The sequence below is a fragment of the Meriones unguiculatus genome, chromosome 1 (assembly GCF_030254825.1).
Source record: "Meriones unguiculatus strain TT.TT164.6M chromosome 1, Bangor_MerUng_6.1, whole genome shotgun sequence".
In the NCBI taxonomy this organism is placed as follows: domain Eukaryota; kingdom Metazoa; phylum Chordata; class Mammalia; order Rodentia; family Muridae; genus Meriones; species Meriones unguiculatus.
The window spans coordinates 104,436,928-104,458,109 of record NC_083349.1 but is presented as its reverse complement, the minus strand read 5'-3'; the positions used below and the strand labels follow the sequence as shown (position 1 = coordinate 104,458,109).

The 21,182-nt window shown below is 39.9% G+C and overlaps 1 protein-coding gene across 12 annotated transcripts in view; it reads left to right on the top strand.

The window, feature by feature from the left end:
• Birc6 (baculoviral IAP repeat containing 6) overlaps positions 1 to 17,943 on the top strand; it is a 184,665-nt gene extending 166,722 nt beyond the window's left edge. For 11 of the 12 annotated variants that reach the window (XM_060364456.1, XM_060364450.1, XM_060364452.1 and 8 more), the window contains 8 exons: positions 2,272 to 2,417; positions 3,334 to 3,444; positions 4,040 to 4,257; positions 5,784 to 5,945; positions 8,300 to 8,377; positions 10,267 to 10,455; positions 15,203 to 15,337; positions 16,786 to 17,943. In XM_060364456.1, coding sequence (XP_060220439.1) covers positions 2,272 to 2,417; positions 3,334 to 3,444; positions 4,040 to 4,257; positions 5,784 to 5,945; positions 8,300 to 8,377; positions 10,267 to 10,455; positions 15,203 to 15,337; positions 16,786 to 16,965 — 1,219 coding nt within the window. In that variant the 3' untranslated portion in view covers positions 16,966 to 17,943. Of the gene's footprint in view, positions 1 to 2,271; positions 2,418 to 3,333; positions 3,445 to 4,039; positions 4,258 to 5,783; positions 5,946 to 8,299; positions 8,378 to 10,266; positions 10,456 to 15,202; positions 15,338 to 16,785 lie in introns of those variants that run through there. The other variant, XR_009584594.1, reaches the window with a different exon arrangement.
• Positions 17,944 to 21,182: the final 3,239 nt, after the last annotated feature.

Here is a 21,182-nt window from a genome sequence, read left to right as displayed (position 1 = left end):
TGTTTACTCTCAGCAATTGAAGTTGGTTATAACTTTAGATAGATACAGTTGACAGCCGATTTGAGATTTTCTACAGGAATAATTTCTTCATTAAGAAACGGCCAGTCTGACTGTTGTTGTAGGCTAAATTTTACTTCAGAATTACAAATGAGACCATGTCTTGGTTTACTCTAGAAATAAAAGTATCTCATATTTCAGCTTTAAAACATGGCTTATAGGCAAACACAGATGTTTCATACACACATAGATACATTGAGGTTGATACTGAAGTGTGATATGCAGTACCAACATATGCTGATTTGTTTTCTTTAACTTCCTACATATGAGGGAAGATAAGGACAATGATCCAGTGACACATTATGTGTTTTCATTTAAGTGGTCTTGCTGGGTAAGAGATAGTAGATACCATTACCTCCTTAGACTATGAGCTGTGGGTGTTGGCAGTTTTGACGCATTAGAACCAAGTCCAGAGCACATGCCTCCATGCTGTATTCACTTGCTGCTCACTGTGTGAGTGGCTTCTTAGTTAACTACGTACTGTTTCCCTCTATAGAGTTCAAGAATTGCTTTTGAGCAGCTTTGTCTTTGTGGTAAGGTTCATTTTTGTCTGTAGATGGCATATTATTTTGTTTCAACATTTTGCTAATTTAAAACATTTATTCTCAGCCAGGCATATTAGCACATGCCTTTAATCAGATGTAGGCAGATCTCTGAGTTTGAGACCATCCTGATCTACAGCATGTGTTCCAGAATAGCCAGGGCTAGTCTTTTTATTGGTAGGTATTGGGGGGGGGGGGATGCTATACAGTTTAGATTGTGCCTTCAAAAGATTTTATACATTTTTATTTATTCATCTATGTTCTTTATTTTGAAACCTCTGCTGACAAGGATAACTTATTTTGAAGATCTAAATAAAGTTATTTATGAAGTGAATAATATATGCCAAGAGTTCAGACAGGAGCTGGAGAGATAGCTCAAGGGTTAAGAACACTGTTCTTCCAAAGGTCCTGAGTTCAATTCCCAGCAACCACATGGGGGTTCACAATCATGTGAAGATCTTTGATCTTCTTCTGGCCTGCAGGGACACATGGAAGCAGAATGCTGTATAAATAATAAATAAATAAATAAATCTTTTAAAAAAAAGAGTTGCAATAGAACCAAAGATTACTTAGTTGTGATTTTTAGTGAATCTTACTATGAACTGACACCGTGTCCTCTACACTGAAACCTTGCTGTGATCATCCCGTGCTATTGTGATGATTTGATACAATGTTGGGTCATTTTAGGTCCTAAAAACAATGCTTTGAAGTGATTCTGTACTAACACTTGGTGTTAAAGGCTGTAACAGCTGCACATTGTGTCTAGTTAAGAGACCTTGTAGCCCTACTTTTTGCTCTGAAATACTACATTTTGTTGTCAGAAATCAGCATATTCAGTGAAACACAAGTAGGTTTTTTTTTTTGGAGGTTTGAGTATTTTTTTATTATTGTTATTATTAATTACACTTTATTCATTTTGTATCCCCCCATAAGCCCCTCCCTCCTCCCCTCCCGACCCCACCCTTCCTCCCCTTTCTGCATGCATGCCCTTCCCCAAGTCCACTGATAGGGGAGGTCTTCCTCTCCTTTCTGATCTTAGACTATCAATTCTCACCAGAAGTGGCTGCATTGTCATCTTCTGTGGCCTGGTAAGGCTGCTCCCCCCTCAGGGGGAGGCGATCAAAGAGCAGGCCAATCAGATTATGTCAGAGGCAGTCCTTCTTCCCATTACTATGTAACCCACTTGGACACTGAACTGCCATGGGCTACATCTGTGCAGGGGTTCTAGGTTATCTCTATGAATAGTCCTTGGTTGGAGTATGAGTCTCTGGGAAGTTCCCTCTGTTCAAATTTTCTTGTTCTGTTGCTTTCCTTGTACAAGTAGTATTTTTAAATTGCCGTGTAAGTATGGGACTAAGGGCAAAGAAAACATTCAGTTGATTAGCCTGATACTTATGAAATATTTTTCTTTTTTGTTGTTTGTTTGTTTGTTTGTTTGTTTTTGTCCTTTTACTATACAGGAACAATCTACTCATAGTTTTGTTGTCTTAGGTGTTAATCTATGGCTTCCAAAACATTAATGAATCTGTCTAGCCTCCTTATTTATCACATGTGACAGGTGTAATGCATACTCTGTCATTTTTAATTACTGTTATTAAAGCATTTTTATTCTCAGTCTTAAAACTTAACTTTCCCTTCATGATTGTTTTTTGTTTTTGTTTTTTTAATTTAGATCTAAGAGGGAAAATGTTAAAACAGGAGTCAAACCAGATGCACCTGATCAAGAACCAGAAGGACTTACTCTTCTGGTCCCAGACATTCAGAGGACCGCTGAGATTGTCCATGCAGCTACTACCAGTCTGCGGCAAGCGAATCAAGGCCAGTAGGATCTTATGTAATTTTTTTCATTACACAAAAATGTTTTATTTAGTGAACGCTACCTGGTTTTTCCCCATTTTCAGGTAAGTTTTTGTACTTAGAAGTTCATTCTCTGATAGATTTTGTTCTTTGTCCATCACTTGGAGGGTAAAAGCAGATGGATTTCTGTGAGTTTGAGGCCAGCCAAGTAGCAAGTTTTGGACTACTAGCCAGCACTACATAATGAAACTTTGTCTCAAACCCAAACAAAAAAATTTAAAAATTCATCTCTTCTACATATGCTAAGATTAAATGTAGAAGCACAACAATATATGTATTAATTACTGTTTTCTTCTTATTGAAAGTCGTGGAATTAAAAACCACCATTTTTCGTGGTTTGGTTTGGTTTCGGCTTTTTGAGTCAGGGTTTCTCTGTGTAGTCTTGGCTGTCCAGGACTTACTTTGTAGACCAGGCTGGCCTTAAACTCACAGAGATCCACCTGCCTCTGCCTTCCTGAGTGCTGGGATCACAAGCGTGTGCCACCGCGCCCAGCGAAACCCACCATTTTGTTTGGGAGCAGTAAATTGAGATTTCTGTACATGGTGGCACATATCTGAAACCCATTCCTTAAAGTGATAAAATAGGAAGATAGTTATGAAGTTTGGTTAAAATTTGGAATGCAAAACCTACACATAGAAATGGGTTGTTCTTAGTTTAATATCACACAGAAAACATAAAAGGGGGCTGGTTGAAAAGAATAAAGGGAGTCGCAGGAGTGGGAGGAGGACAAGAGGGCATTGGAATGCGATCAGATTATATTATTGTGTGTGGATGAAACCCATTATTATATATCATATACATGTGAAACAGCATTCCATATGCTGATAAAAACATTTTAAAATGTATATTTATGTTATTTGTCTTGAAATATTACAGAAAAAAAACTAGGTGAATCCTCCAAGAAGGTGGCTATGAAACCTAAACCTCTGTCAGTATTAAAGTCACTTGAAGAAAAATATGTGGCTGTCATGAGGAAACTGCAGTTTGGTAAGTTGACATTTCTCACCTGCTAAGATGTCATCATCACCCTTGTAAGCAGTGCTGCTAAAGTGTATTCAAGTAAAATGAGATTTCTGGACTTGAGCTAGGCATGATGGCACCTACCTCTAATTCTAATATACCGGTGCCTGTGTCACATTGGGACAGTCCCTCAAAAATTGGTTCATGTGTGTGTGTTTTAAGGTTTTGTTTGACCTAGTTTCTAGTTCCTGTGCACACAAGAAAGCTTCTGTTATCTTTGTCTTGAGATCTCTTTGTGGGTCATCACAGCATTCTCTGACTGCAGGACACGCATTAGAGCAACCTACACAACTGGAAGCACAAGAAGACGTCTGCAAAGCATGCAGAGAATGAACTTCCCTTTCACATGCTGCACTGTTGGGACTGAACCCAAGATGTCATACAAGCTAGGGTTGTGCTCTGGCATTAGGCTACACCCCACACCCTGAGGCATTCATCAGCCTTTCACTTAGGGTAGAAGAAGGGACTAAAGACTTGACTAAAGACTTCTTTATGGCTTTTGTGTCTTAACAACTGTTTTCCATACTGGTTCTCTCCTCTTTGGTCTTCTGTCTCCTTTTAGATACATTTGAAATGGTTTCTGAAGATGATGATGGGAAATTGGGTTTTAAAGTAAATTACCACTACATGTCTCAGGTGAAAAATGCCAGCGATGCCAACAGTGCTGCCAGAGCTCGCCGTCTGGCCCAGGAAGCAGTGACGCTCTCCACCTCACTGCCTCTGTCATCATCCTCCAGTGTCTTTGTGCGCTGTGACGAGGAGCGACTTGACATCATGAAGGTAGAGAACAACTTTATCCTGACCCTTTTGGGGGTTTAAATTTCAACATGAATTTTAGTGACTGCTTGGGATGGCAATAAAAGGAGCTGTGTTCTACTGTTAGTTCAGGGTGTGCAGATAAGACAGCTATAAAGAAAATACTAGTGGAGACATCTTTCTTGTGTTTGATCTCTCACAGTTTTGAAGCATAATATGAAAGGACTTAAAGCTGAACAGGAGAAGAAAATAGTTACAGATGCCACATTCTTGGTTTATAGAAGTGATTATCAGAAAATGTCTTTTTTTTTCTAAATTTATGAGCAATCTGTGGGTTTGAATATCTCTTAAGTTTTATGATTGATGTAATAGCAATGTTAACATAACTTGTACTTTTCTGTTTTAATGTTGTGATCTGTCTAATCTTATAGTCTAAGAGAAAACAGCATAAAAAAAAGCTAATATGCTGGGTTCCTGTAATATGTGCATGGATCTCTCTGAGTTTGAGGCTAGCCTGGTCTACCAAGTGAGTTTAGGACAGCCAGAGCTGCAGAGAAACCTTTTCTTGAAAACCAAACCAAACCAAAAATTTGTTACATAGTAGAAAAAAATCTCTCTCTCTCTCTGTTTTTGTTTTTGTTTTGTTTTGTTTTTGAGATAGTGTCTCTCTGTATGTAGCCTTGGCTGTCCTGGACATGTTTTGTAGACCAGGCTGGCCTGAAATTCACAGAGATCCACCTGCTTCTGCCTCCCCAAGTGTTGGGATTACAGGCTTGGGCCACCCACCACGGCCCGCAAAATTCTTTAATTCATATGTTAACTAATCTGTCTTCTTCAGACAGCTAAAAGTATTCCATCTGTTGACTTCTCTGCGGTTTTGTTTTGTTTTTTGCTTTGATTTTTCTGGATATTCTGGATAGTATTTTTGTAAAAAGGTCCTAGGCTCTGCCCCTTTGGCCACATCTTACTTCCTTCACAAAGAGTAGAATTATTTTTAGGATTATTGCGTAAGAAATCATTTTGCTATATAATGGACCATGTGTTTCCCTGTGAAATAATGTGTCTGTTAGTTTACTCACATGACATCCATTAATTTTCACACTTGATTGTTGGTTCTTCTGCTGCTCTTCCTTACCTTGTAAAGTTCTCAGAAAAAAAATGTTCTTTGCATTTTAAAAGAAGTTTGAGATTCAGTTAAACTTCTTAATGATAAAATTACATTTTCACCAAAACCACAGGCTTTCCCCCCCCCCTTCTGGATTTCTCTGTGTAGTCTTGCCTGGCCTGGAACGCACTCTGTAGACCAGGCTGGCCTCAAATTCGGTCTTCTTCCTGATCGCTGGGATTAAATGTGTGTGCCTCAATCACTGTCAGCCACAGCACTCTTAATTCTAATCAGAAACTTTTTTCTAGTCCTGGGTTTATGCATAACTTCTAAGTCCACTCTCAGCCCAGGCTTGTGCACTGGCGGCAGAAGGCAACCTCTGCAGTGTTCTCAGCGGTGATGAGGAGGAGGATCCTCACGAGTCTCTCTGTTTATGTGCATACAGGTTCTGATAACTGGGCCAGCGGATACCCCCTATGCAAATGGATGCTTTGAGTTTGATGTGTATTTTCCTCAAGATTATCCTAGCTCACCTCCTCTTGTGAACCTAGAAACAACTGGGGGTCACAGTGTGCGCTTCAATCCCAACCTTTACAATGACGGCAAGGTACGGTAGTTGCGGCCTTTGTTTCTAAGGCCACACTGCTCTGAAGGTTCTTTGTGATTCAAACAAAAGTTGGTGTGACTATATTTTTTTCTTGCTTAGCTCCCTGTATGTGCACAGACAGATTAGCTTGAAAATAGGAGAGAAGAAACTGAAAAACATGAACACTACAGTTAATTAACACCTTCGAGAACCAGTCCTGTTCAGAATACAGCAGTGTCTGGCTTGGACGGTTCCTTTACTTCTGTCTCCAGTTTTAGTTATCTTTTCATGAATGTCTGAAAATATGGTTGAGCTGCAGCCCTGTTGTCAGCTCTCGACCAGCACTGTCCTCTTTGCAGTTCACAGCTTTATCTTTCCCTTCCTGGTTGTTAAACACAGAATCAGGAACTTGTCTTTTAAAATAATTTCACATTTTTTATTAATAGTGGGATGGTTCAGTCTCACTGTCTAGGAAAGAAAAGCTAACAAAGAGATGTAATACGTTATTTCTGAGCCTGGGACACAAAGCTCTGTAGTAGTTTGCCTGCCATAGTCAAAGCCCTGGGTTCTATTCTGAAAGCTAGAGGGGGAAAAGTCTCCATGGGCATCAGGCACACACATAATTGTGCTTCTTGGTGGTAAGAATAGCATATTCTTAAAAATAGCCTTTTCATGAAAGGTGACTCCAAGATTTTACTTCCTTTAACTTTTTGTTTTCACCTGGTTCAACATGAGATATGTTATATTTATCCTTATTGAGTGAGAAATCATAAAGATTTCTTTGAAAAAAACAAAGAAGAGGTTTTCTGGAATAGAAGCTGAAGTAGCCATGTTAACTTTTCTTGATAGAACCTGAATCCCAAATAACATATAAAATAGAATTTGTTTAAACAGATTATTTTATAGGGCTAAGTGAGTAAGGATATAAGACACCAGTATCCTGAACATTTAGTACTCAAAAATGTGTCTCTGTTGACTCACCTACACAAACATACATTTTTGAAATTGCCATTTTTGTCATTCTGGGATTAGATGGATAGCCTCATGCACTCTGGGTAAGCACTCTACCATGAGCAGTGTAATACTCCTTCCAGTCCCTGTGTTTTTAGAGCTGACTCATACCATGTGCAAACTCCAGCTGCAAGGGGATCAGACACCTCTGTGGCACCTACATGTATGCTTGTGTATATGCACACATGAACACACACGCGTGCATGCACAATTTTTTTTGTTTGTTTTTGGGGGTTCTTTGCTGTTGTTGGTTTTTTTTCTTTTGTGGGGTTCGAGACAGAGTTTTTTTTGTGTAGCTTTGGCTGTCCTTAACTCACTTTGTAGACCAGGCTGTACTTGAACTCACAGAGATCCTCTCGCCTCTCCCTCTCTGAGTTACTGGGATTACAGATATGTGCCACTGCGCCCGGCTCATACACACAGAATTTAAAAGAAAAAATTCACAGTCACTGCTGGAGAGATGATTCAGTAGTTAAGAACCAGGATTCTAAGGCTGGAGAGATAGCTTAGTGCTTAAGAAGAGCACTGACTGCCCCTCCAGAGGATTTGGATTCAGTTCCCAGCACCCACTTGGCAGCTTACAGCTGCCTGTAACTCTAAAATCTCATATCCTCACACAGACATACATGCACGCACATTAAAAATAATAAATTGTTAAAAAAAAATAGCCAGAGTTCAAGGGACCCCAGTTTAGTTCCCAATTTCAGGAGATCCAGCATTCTTTGGCCTCAGTGGGCACCTGCATGCATGTGGTGCTGGTGAGATGGCTCAGTGGGTTAAAGCCCTTGTGGCTAACCCGAACAGTCTGAGTTTGATTCCCTGGGCCCACATAGTGGTAGGAGAGACCTGACTCCCTCGTGCTTGCCTACACATATACACAAAGAAATAATTTAAATTTCACTATGTTTTTCGTTTTTGGAAAAGTATTGTTTTTCATTAAGGTGTATAGGGTTAGCGACATAGTTTAACATGCACAAAGCCTTGGTTTTAATCCCCAGTACTGCATTAACTGGCTTTGGTGGTGCATCTCTGTTATTCTAGTACTAGAGCAGTGGAGGCAAGGGATCAGAAACTCAAGGTCATCCTCCACTACAAGTTAGTTGAAGGCCAGGCTGAGTTATGTAAATGTCCTGTATCAAACAACAAAAAAGATAGGTGTTACTTAGGCAGATGGGGTGTAATTGGTGCTCAGTTTTCCTTTTAAAGAAAGTGTAATGCCACAAAGGTTTGGATCACATTTGAGGAAACAGGCGTTCACAGACTTAGATACAGTTTGACATCAGAGCCTCATGTTTTTATTTCTAGCTGGGACAGTTTATTATTAAACACTGCTTTAAATTCTGTTTATGTCTTTCCTCATTCAGGTTTGTTTAAGCATCCTGAATACGTGGCATGGAAGACCAGAAGAGAAGTGGAATCCTCAGACATCCAGTTTTTTGCAAGTAAACAAAGTTTCTTTGACAGATTTATACTCTAAATAAACTGTGTATGTTGCAGGGGAAATTAGTGACCAAAAATAAACATAGAAAACTTTTTAAAAGGCGGGAACTACTAGATAGCTAATATAGTAGTTGAAGTAGAATAAAATAACTCCTTCATTGATATGTTTAATTTCATAAACGTTTAAAAGGGTATTTGTCTTATTTCACAATTATTCAGGTTAAGGTTTTGTTGCTATTTCCCTAGTAGTTAACATTGGCCTTAGTAACACTCCATATCAGTTGTAACCGTGTCTGTGGTTGGGTCAGATGGTTTATGTTCAGATGTCTATTTTATCTTTCTTATTTATGCAATGTAAAATGTATACAAGTATAAAGCTGCCCATGGTGGCATGCACTTTTAATCCCAGCACTAGGGAGGCCAGCCAGTGTGTTCCAGGACAGCCAGAGATACATAGTAAGACCTGTCTTAAAAAGCCAAAAGTAAAGAAGCAAATAGAAATAGGAAGGATCACAAAAGGTGGTCTTAGAACCATGAGTCCATCTCAGTAATGAGAACATATAATAATAATGTTTTATGATACTCTGGCAGTTAATGTCTCTTGAAATAAAAATTAAGACTGTTTCGTGAAGTTTTCTTAGTTTTGTTAGTAGGGTTTGGCTGGTTTAATGTTCTATAAGAGTAAGGACAACTGGTCGTGGAGGCACAAGCCTGTAATCCCTATACTCCAGAGACAGAGGCAGCTGGATCTCTGTGAGTTTGAGGCCAGCCTGGTCTGCAAAGGAAGTCCAGGGCAGCCAATACTACATGGAGAAACGCTATCTTGAAGGGGGGGAAAAAAAAGGAAGGAAGGAAAGGAAAGAAAGAGTGAGTAAGGGCTGAGCAGTGGTGGCTAATGACTTTAATCCCAGCACTCAGGGAGGCAGAAGCAGGTTGATCTCTGAGTTTCAGGACAACCAAGGGTACACAGAGAAATCCTGTCTAAAAAAAACAAAAAAAAAAAAAAAAAGAGGAAGGCCAATTTTAGCACAGCATTTATCAGAATATACGTACTGTTTAAGACCAAGGGAGAGGCAGCGGGGTCTTTGTGAGATCCAAGCATAGTCTACGTAGCTAGTTCCAGGACAACACAACGAGACTGCCTATCAGTAGAGATAAGGTAGATAATAGTTTCGGTGTAGCTAACCTAACTTTTTAAAAATGTTTATTTAATTAATTTATTTATTATTTTATTTATTAGTTTTTGAAACAGGGTTTTTCTGTGCAATCACCCTGGCTGTCCTGGACTAGGCTGGCCTTGAACTCACAGAGTTCTACCTGCCTCTTGCTTCCAAGTGCCTGCCGAGATTAAAGGCATGCACCACCACACCCTGCTATCTTGTTTTTTCAAGACAGGGTTTCTCTGAATAGCCCTGGCTGTCCAGGAACTTGCTTTGTAGACCAGACCTGGCCTCAAACTCAGAGAGCTGCCTCCCAGGTACTGGAATTGATGTATGCACGACCACATCTAGCTGCTTGTTTATTTCTTAAGACATAATATCACACTTTAACTCATGCCATCTGGAAATCTGTGTGTGTCCTGGATTGGCCTCAAGTTGACCCTGATGCTCATAACTCTACTGAGATAACATGTATGGATATTTTGCCTCCGTGTATGTATGTGCACCTCATACATATTCTGAGAATTAAACACAGGTCCTCTAGAAGAGCAGTTTGACTGCTGAGCCTTCTCTCCAGCCTCCAATATCATGTTTTGTTCATTTGTTTGTTTTATTCCAGAAATATGTAGAAACATGCTAGTACAGATTCCTTGGAGATGAAGTAGTATAGCAGTTTATTTGCAGTAAAAATGTCTCTTAATAACTACTTTTGAATTTCCTCTATTCCTCAGGTGTTGGTTTCTGTCCAGTCCCTTATATTAGTAGCTGAGCCTTACTTTAACGAACCGGGATACGAACGGTCTAGAGGCACTCCCAGTGGCACACAGAGCTCCCGAGAATATGATGGAAACATCCGGCAAGCAACGGTTAAATGGGCAATGCTAGAACAAATCAGAAATCCTTCGCCATGCTTTAAAGAAGTATGTTGGATAGAGTTAAATACTTTAAGACATTTTAGAATAGTTTGTTAGTATGGTATATTCTAAATTTAGAACCTGATAAAACACTAAGCTTTATTGAAGGTTGGTTAATTTTTAAATCTGCATGGAAATAGAAATGTACGTTTGAGTGTTTAGAGAAGAATTAGACAGTACCAAGCTCCTAAAGCCCTCAAGTTTTCCAAGGGGTTTAGCTTTGCTGTTTCCTGGTGCCCCACATCTGTCTATATCCAGTTCTCATGTCATGTCTCCTCTTTGCCCTAATTTTTTTTTTTCAAAGTTGTTTCCCTAGATCATCTATTCTTACATTTTTCCTGGCATCGCAACATTTAAAAATAACATATTCATATTTACCTAATAGACTATTGATATTTATACTATTTAGCAGTTGTTATTCATAAACACTGCAAAGCATGTAACTATTACCCCTGTAATCAGGTAGAGCTCATGAGCATGTCGTGAAGGAATGTAAAAGGAACATTCCTTCTTTTGCTTCTGCTACATGAGCTTACATGTCAGTGCACACACATATGCAAAGGCAAGGCTGTAAAGTTAGTACACCTAATGTTGGAGATACAAACATGCTGCATGTGCCTATGTGTGTACAAGGTGTAGACTTCTATACAAGCCCTTAGATTTGTTTATTAGGCTTAGGTTATCCACAGTAAGATAATCCATTGCCCAACTGTCCATGAGCTGTTATTAGGCACTATGACAGCTTTCTGAAAGAAAAAAACAAAAAAGATAAATGCAACTCTTTTATAGAGCCTATATTCCTTCCCTTTGCATCATACATGAATTCTTCAGGACCTGGGTACTGAGCTGTTGAAACTCTTTTATGGTTCTGCTGTGTGTCAGTGATTTCAAATTCCACAATGTATAAGGCTTGATTTTTATTTTCTTTCCCCTGCAAATCAATACAAGGTAGACAGAATTCACTTATTGAGCAAGTCAGGATAAGGGCTAGGGATGTAACTTAGTGGTAGAATTCTTGTGTAGTATGTGTGAGTCCCAAGGTTTAATCCCAAACATAGGCATAGGGGAAACAAGTGTGGTGAGAGGAAACACGTGAGTCCTGGCAGGTATGATGTGTTGCTGTGTACTAGGTGGAGGTTACATTGATGTGTCCTCTACATGAAAAGAAATTCACTTAGACACAAATTATTTCTTTGCATTTATGTTAAACTTCTTTGAAAATATATTTAAAAATTCAGTTAAATATACTGATTTTATGGGTAGATTACCACTCCTTGAATAAACACAGGGGACTCAGCCACCATTTCCTGGCAAGCCATGTGTCATGGGCTGAAGGCCAGCAGCTAAGGCTGCTGTAGTGGTAAATGCCTGCACCCCTTTCAGTCGTGGAAGAGCCTGATACTGCACGAGCGTCAGCATACCTGCACATCCACACTGGTGAGCGTCCCTATCAGTGTCCCCAGTGTGGCCAGGCCTTCAACAGAAACCACCACCTGACTATCCACATGTAGACCCACTTCTGGAGCCAGGCAATCCTGCATTTTCTCATGCCTTCAGAGCCCAGTCCTAAGGAGGAAGGCTGGCCAGGAGCCTACTGTTACACCCTTTGGCTCTCCTGGCAGGACCTGCATTATCTCAGGCCTTTCCTTTGCACCTGACTTGACACTGGTCCCTTAATTTGGGATGGATTTGGAGAGTCTGGTTTTGTTTTCCATTCAAATGGGAAGAATCAACTTTTTTGGTGTCTGTAAGTGTGTGACAGGGTGCCTCTGTCTCCTAATTCCTCCTTTACTGACTTGTAAAAGACTCCTTAAGATTTAAGGTATGGCCTTTGGCTGGCATTGTAGTTAGTAGGAAAGAGATTGTGTTTTGTACAGAATGGGACCAGAGTGGTCTCTCTTTTTTTTTTTTTTTTTTAACTTTGTTACTTTGAGGTTTTGTTTTGGTGTTTGTTTGTTTGTTTGTTTGTTTGTTTGTTTGTTTGTTTGTTTTGAGACCAGAAGCTGCTGAAGGGCAGGAACTTTCTTCCACCTCCTTCATGTCAGGGTGGGAGAACCAGCTTAGTATACACTTCCTTTAGTGGACATGTCCTGAAAGCAGGGTACTCAAGGGTTTTGAGTGCCTGTAGTGCCTCAGTTTCCCCAGCCTCTCCCTCATGTGGCAGTCACATCCCTTACTACTTTTACTGAATTGTAAGGGAAATGGAAACTAGGAAGCTCAGGCCTCAGGGTTGACAGTGTGGTTGACCCACTGTGGCAGGCCTGCAAAAATATCCCAAGGAGAATATAAAGCAAGCCCAAAAAGCACCTGCATGGGGAACTCTAGGACTTTAGCTAGGGGATCCTTCAGCTTTCTTGAGGCTCATGTGCCTTGTGTGACAAGGAGAACAGCTCCAGGATGTCACCTTAAAGTTGTCTGTGTCAAAAGAGGCACTAGACAAATATGCTTGGTTTTATCCTTTTAAGTCTGGGTCTCTTTTGTTGGTGGTGGTGGTCCTTTGCCCTTTTTCCCAGAAAGAATCCTTCAGGAAGGACCTTTCTCCTCTGCTAAGTGGCAGTTCTTTCACTTTTTGGCTGAGCTGGTACTTTAGGGGCCCTTCAAAAGTACAAGCTCAAGACCCAGGAATTTGAGGTGATACTGTCAGGCCTGATAGTCTTGAGGATGGGTGGTTTCTTGTGCCTCTTTGCCACACCACCTTAGGTGCTGCCTAGACAGCCTGCTGGGTGCTTCTGAAGCTGGAGTTATAGATCCCAGTTCTCCTGAAGGTTTACTCTCATTTGGCACTCAGCCCCCAGAGCACATTCAGGCAGGCTCCGAGTACCTTCGGAGTACAAAGGCTGCGTGGTTTCAGGATCCCAGACTCTTCTAGCTCATTCATTTTGTGAAACAAAGAAATGGTTGGGCCACAAGGCCCTAGCTAAGAACTATGGAGGTGGCAATCTCAGCCTCATTGGTGCTCTATAAACATGTTGGAATTGAAAAACACAGGGGACTTGGTAGAAGGATGACTTTTATAAAAATTAAATACATGTAATTTGAAACAGTAATGTCTGTCCTCCTTTAGAGCCTAACGTAAAGGTTAAAGTTGGAACTCTTTACCGCTGGATACCTAAAACTGACTTCCTTTTTATTTTTTTCAAGACAGGGTTTCTCTGTGTAGCCTTGGCTGTTCTGGACTTGCTTTGTAGACCAGGATGGCTTGGAACTCACATCGATCTGCTTCCTTCTGCCTCCCTAAAACTGACTTTCTTAATGTGTTTTTGTTTGTTTGTTTGGTTGGTTGGTTTGGTTTTTTGGGGAGGAGGGTTATTTTCTGAGCTCCCCAGGCATTTTCTTGTTCACTTGGATTATTGGTTCTTTTCTTTTTGTTTTTTTCTTTTTTTCCTTTTTTATTTTTAGACAAGATTCTTCATTGTGTTAGGTGGCCTCCAACTTACTGTGAAGATAAGGATAATCTTGAACTTTGGATTTTTTAAGATCTTATCCTCCTGCCTCCACTTCCCAAGTTCTGGGGTTATAGGCATGTACCCATGTGGTGGTTGGTTAAAACCTAAGGCTCATGCATACTATGCAAGCCCTGCCAACTGAATTGTTCTCTACCCTGATTTCTCTTTTAAAGTATGTTTTTCCCAGGTGTCCTCATTTACTTAACTTGATTTTTCTTGTTTTTTGAGTTCTTGTAAACATCAACCTCAAAAAAGTGTAACATGGGAGTGTGCTAGTGTCTTATTTCAATTCTCATGCATTTATAATGATATCTAACTTTAAGAAGAGAACCCCTTTAGATAGTACAGAACTGAACCAGAATTCATGTCTGCTTTTTAATTTACATTTCTCAGAGATTCCTAGTGCTTATGTATAAAAACATTTTTCAGAGGAATAAATTATAAAATTTTCAAATCAGATGCATGGTTATTACAAGGGACTGTATGTAGCTCTGAAAAATAAATCCATCTATAAGTTAACAAGAAAATGCAACTGAAAGCTTTGTAAGTGTTGTGTGTGTGATTTTCTATGATACTTAAGGTTTCCTTACTTGTGCTCTCTGTCTATTGGCTTAGTGGGTAAAGGCCCTTTCTGCCAGGACTGCCCAGCTGAGTTTGATTCCTGAGACAACTTACATGTTAGAAGAAAAACTGTTGCCTCTGACCTCTATGTGTGTGCATGACACATGTGCATGCCCACAATAAATAAATAAATATACTTTTTTAAGTGGGGAGGGAAAAAAAACCACCTTTACCTATATAGAGGTTCTATGAAATCTTTTTTAAAGATTTTTTTTTTTTCATTTTTATGTGGAGTGGGTTATGTATGCATGTGAGTGCAAATGCCTAGAGAGGCTATCAGATTCCTTGGAGCCTGAGTTAATAGGTGGTGGTGGGCCTCTTGACATGGGTGATGGGAATAAGCACAGGTGTTTTCTAAGCTGTAGACTCTGAACCATCTCTACAATTGCTGAGTTGTCTTCAAACATTTTTATGTTGCCAGTGTGTTAAATTTTTTTGCTGATTTATGTCCATTTGTCTTGTGTTTTCTTATGTGTGCCCTTTGCTATTTAGATGGGATTACTTCAGTATCTGACATGTTCATCTAATATCCTGAACCTGGTTCTTTCTTGGTAATGATGTAGGACACGTTGACAGCACACTTTCTGGACTGATTGATAAACATTGCAATGTCTAAAAGTTATTTTTGTAATCCCGTAATCCTTGTCTTTTAAGACCTGATCTATTCTGTTGGTTTTACTTTCAAGGTTATACACAAACATTTTTACTTGAAAAGAATTGAGATCATGGCCCAGTGTGAGGAGTGGATTGCAGACATCCAGCAGTACAGCAGTGATAAGCGGGTGGGCAGGACCATGTCTCACCACGCAGCAGCTCTCAAGGTGAGTGAATTGTGAAACTAGATGTTAAGTGCGGACATAGGTGCAATAGGTTTGACAGAAAGCTGGAAATTCTTCAACTATAAAGTAGCTACAGGACCAAAGATTTTAGGGAGGCAGGTGGGAGCATCATAAATTTTGTCTGATAAAGAAGGTATAAGATGGAGGGCCTCTAATTGCCACTGTGAGAGGAGCCAGATTTGTGGGAGGTAGACAGTTGTTTTCACAGATGGAAATGGAAGGTACTGTGGCTTTGCGGAATTGTTTTTCTGTACATGGGAATCATTCTTAGTATAGCCACCCATTTTGCTGCTTCCAAAAATAATCATTTCATTCTTCTGTCCTTTCATTTGCTGCCAGGTATCTTCTATGTTTGCAGTGTTCTCCATCCCTACTGGCTCCTTTTCTCTTTGTTTTTTTTTTTTTTTGTTTTGTTTTGTTTTGTTTTGTTTTTTGTTTTTTTTTTTTCAGTCTTCATTAAAAAATATAGGTGAGCTGGGCAGTAGTGGCACACACCTTTAATCCCAGTACCTGGGGGGTGGCGGGGGCAGAGGCAGGTAGGTCTCCATGGCCAGCCTGGTCTACAAAAGCAAGTCCAGCACAGCCAGGGCTACACACAGAGAAACCCTATCTCAAAGAAATACAAAAAAAAAAAGAAAGAAAGAAAACATAGGTGGTCACACAAAATCCCAGTACTTGCCAGTGGCAGACAGGTATTGTGAGTTCCAGGACAGCCAGTGCTGTGTAGTGAGACCCTCTCTCAAAACAAGGGGCTGGAGAGATAGCTCAGTGGTTAAGAGCCTTGGCTGTTCTTCCAAAGGACCTGGGTTCAATTCCCAGCAACCACATAGCAGCTCACAACTGTCTGCAATGCTGATTTCAAAGGATCTGACACTTCTCTCTAATGCACATAAAATAAAATTAATAAATTAAAAAAAACAAGTAAAACAAGTAGCTGATAATAAGAATGCTAGTTTTTTAGTTGTATTTTCTCTTCTTTTTTTAAATTTTCTCTTACAATACAGAAATATTTATAAATGATAACTCATATGATATCTGGGATTTCCTTTAAAATAAGAAGAAATGTGAATAGATGCAATCAGACTAGCAGGAATTGGTAGTTGTTGGGTACATGTGCACTTATTCTCCTATTCTGCCCACTCTGGTATACAGTTGAGATTGTATATTATGAAGACTTTAGAGACAGAGATGTTAGTGTGTATCCTCAGTCTCAGCACCAGTCATCTCAGTACTGAGCCATCGCTCCATACCCTTGTTTTAGAGTCTTGAAGTTTGTTTACTGTGTGTTTTAAATGTGTGATATCTCATAAGTTACTAAATCAGTATTCGTGCAGTTGATACTGGGGTATGTTAAAACCAAGTTCTTGTCTCAATGATATGCTAGAGTCACAGTGTTCACACTTGTGATGTTATCAATGTTTTCCATCTAGCGTCATACTGCTCAGCTCCGAGAAGAGCTACTGAAACTTCCCTGCCCTGAAGGCTTAGAACCAGACATTGAGGATGCCTCCCAGGTGTGCAGGGCCACAGCAGGTGCTGAAGAGACTCTAACACACGACCATGTCAAACCCAGCAGCAGCAAAGACCTCTCCAGTGACTTCCAATTATGAGCTGCATTGATGTGGATTTCGTAGACACAAAGGCTTCTAAGCACAAGCCAAATATGTCAATATTTGTATGTAAGAAACTAATTATGTAATAGGTAATGAAACTGAAACTATACTATGCCCTTAAGGAGATCCAGTTTAATTCAAGGTGATCTTTAATTTACCTGTACAAGAGTGTAAACTTTTTTGTGCTTTTATTTTTCAATTGTGAGAACCACTGATTGGTATGTTCAACAAATTTGTGTATACAAAGAAATGGATAAATCACTGATCTATAAGGGAAACTACCTTAGGAAAGAATGTTTACTGAATGTTTATCTTTTTTTTTTTTTTTTTTTTTTTTTTACTGTAGAGTGAGAGGTTGTTAACAAAGAATATATATTGGTCATTCTTACAACTACTATTTAAAGTCAGCAACTTTTCACTGAATTTGATAGATTTTATGTTTGGCCATATCTCCATGCTCATATTTGATTTCTGAAGACCTCCTACATACACTTTAATAAAAGTTAAACGGACATAGCCCCTCTTCTTTGATTTACTGGTACATTTTTAAGTAATAAATCTGCCATAAAATGCACTATAGCTGGAGACTTGCACTTGTATGGATGAATTTATTACATTCAACATATTTAATTTTATGCCTTCTAAGATGCAGAAAAAATAATAAATGAACATGATTTTATTCTATGCCAAACATTTGGGCCTCTGAATGTATCCATTATTTGAATTTAAGTGTATGAAAAGGTATGGTCAATTGGAAAAGTCACTTTAAACTGTTTTCCTCAAGGGCTCCTCTTTTTCCTGGACTCTGTGGTTTTGTTCCTGAAGTCACATGTATGTATCAACACGGAGGCTCTGTAGAGGAGAGAGGCTGGGCCTCTCTGGTGCTGTTACAGTACGCTCTGTACCTGCCATACAGGCTCATTTTCATGCAAATTCTTCCTAGAGCCAATAAATAAAAACTTAGGTGAATTAGTATGTCTTGTTTCTAAAATAGTTGCCATGGTGTGAAATGGTATTTCTGCAGAGAAGATTTTGAGACCTGAGCATGGGGAAATAAAGATGTTTTTGTGAGACCAGTTACCATAAAGAAAGACTGAAAGCTGGGCATGGTGGCATAGGCTTTTAATCCCAGGAGGGACATTATTGGGTTGTTTTGTTTTGGGGGGTTATTTGTTTGTTTGTTTTTGAGACAGGATTTCTTTTTGTAGTCTTCTCTGAGAAGCGAGAAGTGAGTAAAATATAGTGGTGATAGAATGATTGTCCATTCTTCTCTCAAGCCCGAAGAGGGGCAACTATAAGGAAAATAGGCCATACTGAAGCCAGTGGGGCACTTAATGACCACATTCAGGGGCTAATGCTTGGGGAGAGCCAGGAGATAATATGGTTCCAGATATCTTCAGTTTAAAGCATCTGAATAGGAGACGCTTAGAAAGCAAGGTTGAGCTTCCTTTCAACCTGTCCTGGATGTCCCATCTACCCATGCCTCTAAATTCTTCCCCATCATCCATATAGGGCATGGGGGATGGGGTTGAGGGAATGGGAGCAAGGAAGTGGCTCGTGCTTTCTTCAGTTTAGCTTCACACAGACCTTAACCAATACCCAAACGAGTGTCGGTTAGTAAACACACACAATTCCTCCGTACTAGGAAACTAATCAAAACCATTAAGTGATTAAAATCTCCACGGGGACAAAAAAAAAAAAAGCCGATAAACAACTACATAAGGTAAAACTTGTAATAAGCAAAAACTCTGACTGCGAAAGATACATACAGATATGATAAAAGCAAACACTCCACTATACAAGCAATTCATGTATTTTAAACCCGCTGAGATGGTGAACAAAAACAGGTAAAGGGTATAAACATAACTGACAAACAAAATTCCAAGTGGTTCGTAAAAAATGTGGACAAAAGAATAAAACACGTTTGATAATCAAAATGTCAGATTTTAATTTTTTATTGTCTAGAGCCTGAAGAAATAGTGTACTTGTTGCTCCTGCAGTTAGATTCTCAGGATGATCTTCAGACAGCTGAAACTGCCTGTAACTACAACTTCAGGGTTATCAGAGGCCCCCTTCTAGCCCTGAAGGCACATCAAAATGCCAGACACACAAACACCGAATAAGGAATAAATCTTTTAAAAACCAAGTTGCTTAAGAACAGGCATTAGCCAGGCATTTTATGATAAAAATCTGCATGATATTGCTTGGAAGTTTGATAAAGCAGAAAACATATACCAAAAAATTCACATTTTATATTTTTCAGTATTTTCTCAATTTTGTGTGCTATACTTTTAAGTTAGCATAAAGATGGCATTGAGACCAGCTGTACCTGAGGCCCTGCTGTGTTCTGCTGTCTCCTGCCCTGGCAGGAACACAGTGGCTCGGCTAGCATTTCTGCAAATGATGGGTACACTGTACCCCAACCATGTAACTACCAGAGTATTCACTCCTTCATGATTGAGTTTTGGGTATGTGTGTGCATGTGACATGTGTGGCATATGGAGACCAGAAGAGTGAGTCAGATACCCTGGAACTGGAGTGGTTGTGAACCACCTAACATGGGTGCTGGGAACCAAACTAGGTTCCCATGGAATGGGAGCAAGTGCTTTTAACCAATGAGCCATTTCTCCAGCCTCTTAGAGCAGTTTTCAACTTGGTCAAGATCCCCTGTGGTCGCATGTCAGATATCCTGCACATGAAATATTTACATTACAATTCATAACAGTAACAAAAATATAGTTACAAAGTACCAAAAAATTATTTTATGGTTGGGGCCACCACAACATGAGGAACTTTATTAGAGCATTAGGAAAGTTGAGAACCACTGGTCTAGAGTCTTAACTTAGGTAGAATACGGTTAAAACAATGTATGTGTAAAAATTTACCTGTTATATAATTAGTGTTGGCTCAGAGAATAGACCCAGCCCCAGACCAAACAACTTTGAAGTGAGAGCGTTGTTTGCTTATTTTGTTGGTGGCAGTGCTGGGGCTTGTGTATGCTAAAAGCCCCCTACCACTGATGGCTACCTACGTTTCCTGCCTCTTAAAAACTGTTGGCGTAACAGAAGAGATAGCCAAATCCTTTGCGTCTACCACAATTGTATGAGGCACTTTAACTAGAATATTACCTCAGTCCATCTTGCCCATATAAACCAGCCTATTAGACAACAACCAAAAAAAAAAAAAAAAAAAGTTTATTTTCTACAATAGTCTGACAGGGTACTTGATCTTTTTTTATTTTTCAAGACAGGGTTTCTCTGTGTAGCCCTGGCTGTCTTGGACTTGATTTGTAGGCCAGGCTGGGTGGGTGGGTGGGTGGCGTACACAACAGAGGAAGACCCAACTTCTAAAGAGATAATTTCAGAGCCTGGACAGACCGCTTTGACCTGCTGCCATTGACATTTCCCGAAGTTCTGCACACACTCATGGAGCCAGATGGTGTGCTCTTCTGCTCCACCTTTCTACCCTAGTTTCTCAGCTTGAAAATGAAATTTATCTCTCATCAGCAAATAGATGCATTTCTTCAAGCTCTGCCAAGCGCCTCCCTCTGTCCACCCTTTGCCTCCCTGAGGTGATACCTGGAGTCACAGCAATTAGCAGAATGCTATGAGCTGGTTCTTGCCTAGTCAAAGCTGCTGGAGAGCTTTCCAAATCATTGAGATGCTGAGGACAAACCAGGTCTTCAATAGCCTGATAGCAGCTTCTACTCCAACATCAATCAGTCTGCTACACCAGTTTTCTATATTTTCACTCTTCTGTACTTCAGACATCTTCCTCTAGGAAGCCTCCCTGATCACATCATCTCAACACCCATAAGTATTACCCCTAAGTTAAATGACTCTCCTTGGCCTCCAGAGAGCTTACAATACTATTCTGTCTTCATGTCTGCTGTTCACTCCTTGAATTCGGGAACCTTATACAAAGTACATCCCACGTAGATGTATTTCAGTGCAATCCGCCTCCAACTAAACATCTTATGGGCATGGGCAAACCATTTATTTGTTATTCATTTGTTTGTTTTTTGAGAGGGTTTTTCTGTGCAGCCTTGGCTGCTCTGGACTTGCTTTGTAGACCAGGCCTGCCTCTGCCTCCCAGAGTTCTAGGATTACAGGCATGCCCCACTGCTCCTGGCAAAGAATCTTGTTTGTTTGTTTTCCAGTCAGGGTTTCTCTGTGTAGCGTAGGTTGCCCTGGACTGTTCTGTAGATCAGGCTG